The sequence below is a fragment of the Glycine max genome, chromosome 17 (genome assembly GCF_000004515.6).
Source record: "Glycine max cultivar Williams 82 chromosome 17, Glycine_max_v4.0, whole genome shotgun sequence".
Taxonomy (NCBI): domain Eukaryota; kingdom Viridiplantae; phylum Streptophyta; class Magnoliopsida; order Fabales; family Fabaceae; genus Glycine; species Glycine max.
Genome location: NC_038253.2, coordinates 37,482,764 through 37,488,715, shown reverse-complemented (window position 1 = coordinate 37,488,715; position 5,952 = coordinate 37,482,764). Strand labels below are relative to the sequence as shown.

At 37.8% G+C, this 5,952-nt stretch overlaps 1 protein-coding gene across 1 annotated transcript in view; it reads left to right on the top strand.

The window, feature by feature from the left end:
• Positions 1 to 273: 273 nt before the first annotated feature.
• The window catches only part of LOC100791023 (formin-like protein 18), a 14,974-nt gene continuing 9,295 nt past the window's right edge, over positions 274 to 5,952 (top strand). Inside the window, exons 1-5 of the mRNA XM_041011428.1 lie at positions 274 to 481; positions 593 to 944; positions 1,830 to 2,530; positions 3,498 to 3,719; positions 3,816 to 5,951. Coding sequence (XP_040867362.1) covers positions 872 to 944; positions 1,830 to 2,530; positions 3,498 to 3,719; positions 3,816 to 5,951 — 3,132 coding nt within the window. The 5' untranslated portion in view covers positions 274 to 481; positions 593 to 871. The remainder of the gene's footprint in view (positions 482 to 592; positions 945 to 1,829; positions 2,531 to 3,497; positions 3,720 to 3,815; position 5,952) is intronic.

Sequence of the window (5,952 nt, the reverse complement as noted above, 5' to 3'; positions counted from 1 at the left end):
TTATCCATATATTTTCTCTTTCCTAAAATTAATTAATTCAAAAAATATTATAAATTAAATCTTATAAAAATAAATATCAATTAAAATTTGGATATTATATATATAACAAGAGAGGTAATGTTTTCTATTTGAAGGGGGAAAAGCCCAAATGACCCCAAACCTAGTACGGATCTTATCCTGTATTTTTTTTTAGAAGGGAATAAGTGAGAAAATAAAAAAGAGTAAAAAATAAAAATAAAAACATACATGGGCACATTATCATCTCAATTGACCAACTTACACATGTGTTTATTCTCACAAAACAAAATATTTAAGATAGGGACACAGAAACACAGATTGCGTTAGAGAGAGAGAGAAACCTCGGATCCAAGTTGTTCTTCTAAAGTTCTTATTATTCTAACAACAACTAACCGTATCTATTGTCTAACTCTTTCTTCCCTTTGAATATGATATGATATATTATGCAACTTTGGATTGTGAGGTTAGATTCTCACCACCCACTTTCTATTCCCTTCCTATGATATAAACTCTTTTTTGTCTTTTTTGATTGAAAGCTAAGTTTCCCTTCTTTTTTCCTTTCTCTTTCCATTAGATAGATATAGTGTGCATGTGAAGACAATGACATTTCCCAGATGAAAAAGTGTTTCTTAATAACCCAGCAAAAATCCATGCCTCTGATTCCTGAATACACACCCTCCCTTCAATGCCAACACACCAATACCATCTTGATGATTACGATTGCAATTTGTTTCTGTTTGGTGGGGGGATCTTAAAAATTTGAGCTTGGATGATGCAATGTGGGTTGGATTAAGGCAGTTATAGGTGTCCTACATGTCAGAGTGAGTGACCCTCTTGGATCTTCTACACAAAAATGGCATTGTTCCGCAAATTCTTCTATAAGAAGCCCCCAGATGGGCTTCTAGAAATCACTGAAAGAGTTTATGGTACGCTTTTCTGTTGCCTCATTTTTCTGTAAACACATTGGTTCTGGTGGAACTGAACAACAGTGTTGGCTTTCTTCTCAGTGCAAACATTTCATCATTCCTTATGCATATTGTCTTGGTGGGGGGTTGTGGTATGTAAGGCTTGCTTTGTAGATTCAAAGTGGATAATGGAAAAAATAGTATAATGTGAACAATGTTGGCTTCTGTTGAGTGCAAATATTTCATCTTTATGCAATTTTGTGTTGGGGGGGAGGGTTGTGACTTGTGGTATGTAAGGCTTGCTTTGAAGATTTAAAGTTTAAAGTTAACAATGGGAATAGAATAGTGTGAACAATATTAGCTTCTGTTGAGTGCAAACATTTCATTTTTATGCATTTTGTGTTAGTTGGGTGTGGTATGTGTGGGGCTTATATCGCAGATTTACAGGGAACAATGGGGATTGTATAACTTTTCTAAATTTTCATTTGACCGTATGCTCAATAGGATGTTGACATCTTTGTTTGAGACTTAGCTGAATTGATGTTTTATCGCCTAGGCATACATATTACTTGTGGGAGGAATGGAGGTAATGGGAAGAACCTCGATAGAGTTGACATGAAATACTCTGCTATTTTTTTTTCTTTGTGCAGTCAGTATTAATAAATAGTGACATATTGTCCATTGATGATTGTTGGGGACTGGTGACTGAAAACTTGCACTATACTTGCTTGACGACTTTATAATCTCTCAGAATTTTGGCCTTTTGATTTTAGATACTTGCTACTTTGCTTATATGTGTGGCATGTCATATTTTAATTGGTATTTGGTACATATGTTTCTTTATCATAAAGAATCTTTATGTCATACATATGTCTGATTGTGATTATTTTGTTGTTTCATGCGTAGTCTTTGATTACTGCTTTACCACGGATGTTATGGAAGAAGATGAATATAGAGTGTATATAGGAGGAATAATTGGGCAACTTCGTGGTCACTTCCCCGATGCTTCATTTATGGTGTTCAACATGCGGGAGGGAGATAGCCAAAGCCAGATTTCAAACATTTTGTGTGACTATGATATGACTGTGATAGACTATCCTCGACAGTATGAAGGTTGCCCGCTACTTACCATGGAGATGATCCACCATTTCTTGAGATCAGGTGAAAACTGGCTTCAACTTGGGCAACAAAATGTTGTCTTGATGCACTGCGAACGAGGTGGTTGGCCATTATTAGCGTTTATGCTAGCTGCACTCTTGATTTATAGAAAGATGTTTACAGGGGAGCAGAAAACACTAGATATGATATACAAGCAAGCTCCTCGGGAACTTTTGCAGTTGATGTCACCGCTGAATCCTTTACCTTCACAATTGAGGTATCTTCAGTACATATCAAGAAGAAATGTTGGCTCAGAATGGCCTCCTCTTGATAGGGCACTTACTTTGGACTGTGTAATTATAAGACTCGTTCCTAATATGGGTGGAGAGGGTGGCTGCCGTCCTATATTTAGGATATATGGACAGGACCCTTTTATTCCTGCAGATCGAACTCCCAAAGTTCTCTTTTCAACTCCAAAAAGGAGCAAACTTGTCCGCTATTACAAGCAGGTGGTACCTAAGTCCCTTTACTTTAATATGCTTTTTTACAATTCAAGCCGGGTCATGATTCAAGATAACGAACCTACTGTTCGTAGTTTTGTTCTTACTATTTATGCTGACGTGTTCCTTCCATTATATGATTATGTTTAATTATATCAATTTTAATCATAAGCAATGCTGTGGAATTCCTTTATTGAATTACTGTATACATACAGACAGGAAGACAACATATGCAAAGACATATGGTAATCCAACTGAACATCACTTCTTTTCTTTTTCTTCTTAAAATATGACAATTTTTATTCAAAGTTACGGTGCTAGCTGAAGTCAGTGATTACCAAAATTATTTAGATAAAATTGGAACTATGTTAATTCATTTTAAGCAGGATCTTTCTAAATGTTTTATGTTCTCTGTAAATTGGGGAGGGGTTTTGTTGCAAAATGGTGGTGGGGCTGGTGGCTTTGATGCGATCTGAGGAGGGATGGTTTGAGCAGGAAATGGACCATCTTTTCTCATGAACAGAATGGAAGAAAACCTGTAGAGCTTTAAAGGAGAATATCTGTATGGAAATATTATCGTCCATGGGTTGCCAATCTAAACTAGAACTGAGAGTATGCCAATTGTTTTGCAATGATGATTCATCATGTCATTTCATTGTATGGGTTAAAATAAATTTTGCTCTCAAAGTTAGCAAAATTTGCATTAATTGATCTAGGGGTGCTCTTATGATTTGTGTAGATACAGTTTGTAAAAATCAACATAGATTTATATTAAATTTAATTGCAGTTTGGATATTTTGTTTCTACTTAATACTACACAGGATTCTATCAGTTGACACAGATGAACTAAGTTAAAATCAAAATGAAGTATCATTATTTCTTCATTTTCCTCTATTTAAATTCTACTTACACAGGGTTCTTAAATAAGGAATTATTGTTTTCCCCATTTCCCTTTATTTATTTATTTTTGTTACAGGCTGATTGTGAACTAGTTAAGATTGACATCCATTGTCATGTTCAAGGTGATGTCGTTTTTGAGTGTATTCATCTGAACAGTGATTTAGAGCATGAAGAAATGATGTTTCGGGTGATGTTTAATACAGCATTCATAAGATCAAATATTTTGATGCTTAACCGTGATGAGCTTGACATATTATGGAATGCTAAAGACTACTTTCCTAAAAACTTTAGAGTGGAGGTATTAATCTCTATCTTTCTCTCCTGTTTTTAATAAATGATTAGCAATAAAACCAACTTGATGTTTGTCGGGTATATGCTGTATTTCTGGTTGAAGGTTCTTTTCTCAGATATGGATGCTTCGTCTTCTGTTATTTCAATTGATCTGCCTCATGTTGAGGAGAAAGAAGGCCTAACCGTTGAAGCATTTGCTAAGGTCAAGGAAATTTTCAGCAATGTGGACTGGCTAGATTCAAAGGCAGAGGTAGCAAGTGTGCTCCAACAGATCACAGCATCAAATATCTTTCTTGAAAGACTGGACAGTGGGATTTCTGCTTCAACAAGTGGCTTGCAAAAGGAGTCATCTGGAAAATCTAAACTTGATTCGAAGGAACACAGTGACTCAAAGAATCTGACTTCAACAGTTCAGGAGAAACATTCTACGTCCTCCTTGGGATCATCAGTTGATGTTCCTATGGAAAATAAGACAGAACTATTACAATTAAAGGCATTGTCAGGAAATAACGTTGAGAGTCTTGAATGTTTAGGTCAGGGGGACCAACCTATTCCCTCATTTGGGCCCTCAACAGATTCAGATTCTACTAAAAAGGCACGAAATGATTCAAAGAATCTGACTTCAACAGTTCAGGAGAAAGTTTCCACATCCTCCTTGGGATCATCAGTGGATGTTCCTATGGAAAATAAGACAGAATCATTACAATCAAAGGCATTGTCAGGAAATAACATTGAGAGTCTTGAATGTATAGGTCAGGGGAACCAACCTATTCCCTCATTTGGGCCCTCAACAGATTCAGATTCTATTAAAAAGGAGGTTGAATCATTAGAAACAAAACAATCATTAGAAAATGATACCAAGTTTACTGCATCTACGGCTCACGAGAATCGATCCATCCCCTTAAGTGAGCCATCAATGGATGCAAACTTAATAAAAAAGAAGAGTGGATCATTAGAATCCAAGGAGAAAGATATTGAGTCATTAGCATCAAAGGCATTGGTGGAAAACAATACCAAGGTTCCTACATCCATGGCTCATGGGGAGCAGTCTATGCCCTTAATTGAACCATCAAAAGATGCAAATTCAATGAAACAAAAGATGGAACGATTAGATTCAAAGGAAAAGGATACCAAATCATTAGAATCCAAGTCATTGTTGGAAAATGATACCAACTATCCTCCATCTATGGCTCATGGGAAACAATCTTTTCCCTTAATTCAACCATCGACTGATGCAAATTCAGTGAAAAAGATGGGACAATTAGAACAAATGGTATTGCCGGAAAATGATGTCAAGAGTGTCACATCCACAGTTCAGAGGAAACAATATGGTCCCTTACTTGAGCCACCTGTTGATGCAAACCTAATTAAAAAGAAGATTGAACCTCAAGAATTGCAGGTTGCACTTCAGCTTCCCACTCAATCTAAAATAATTTCACCACGGGTGCGTTCAGCTGTTCGATCTGCTTCAGCTTCTTTTTTTAACTCCTTGCAAGGTTCACCTGTAGCTATCTCAAGGTATCATAGTGCACCATCATCTCTTGGAATAACATCTGTGTTGCAGGATCATGCACCAATGGATATCAAAGAAGTCACTCATGCAGTGAAAGTATCTCCTCCGCCTTCTACTTTGCCTCCTTTAGACTCCAAGGTGCCAAATTCTTTAGAGCCTAGTTCTACAATTGTTCCTCCAACATCATCACCACCATTGCTTCCATCTTTACCATTAAAAACTTCAGTTGATGCTCTTACTGCCATGGAAAAGACTTTTGGATCCATTGCTCCTGCAGCTGTCACTCCTCCTCCACCACCACCACCACCACCACCACCACCACCACCTCCTCCTCAGAGCGAGCATACTTCAAAATTGATGCAATCTAATGCTACACAGTACCCTGAAAATGCAACGCATGATGAAGGTAAGAAATCATTGGTTAGTCCTCCTCCTCCTCCGCCCCTTTCAATGCCAGCTCCTCCAACCAAGTCTTTATCCCATCCTCCAGCCCCTTCCCTTCCTGGAACATCACTTTCCACTGCCAAAGATTCATTTAAAGGTCCTCCTCCACCACCGCCTCCACCTACACCTCCATCTTCAACTAATCAGGCTTCGTCATCCTCGATACCTCCTCCTCCTCCACTCTCTGGGTTTCCTTCTTCAGCCTCCCACCCTCTTTCTTCTTCATCGAGTATGAGCAAGTCTGTTGGTACGCCTGGCCCTCCTCCCCCACCTCCACCTCCTA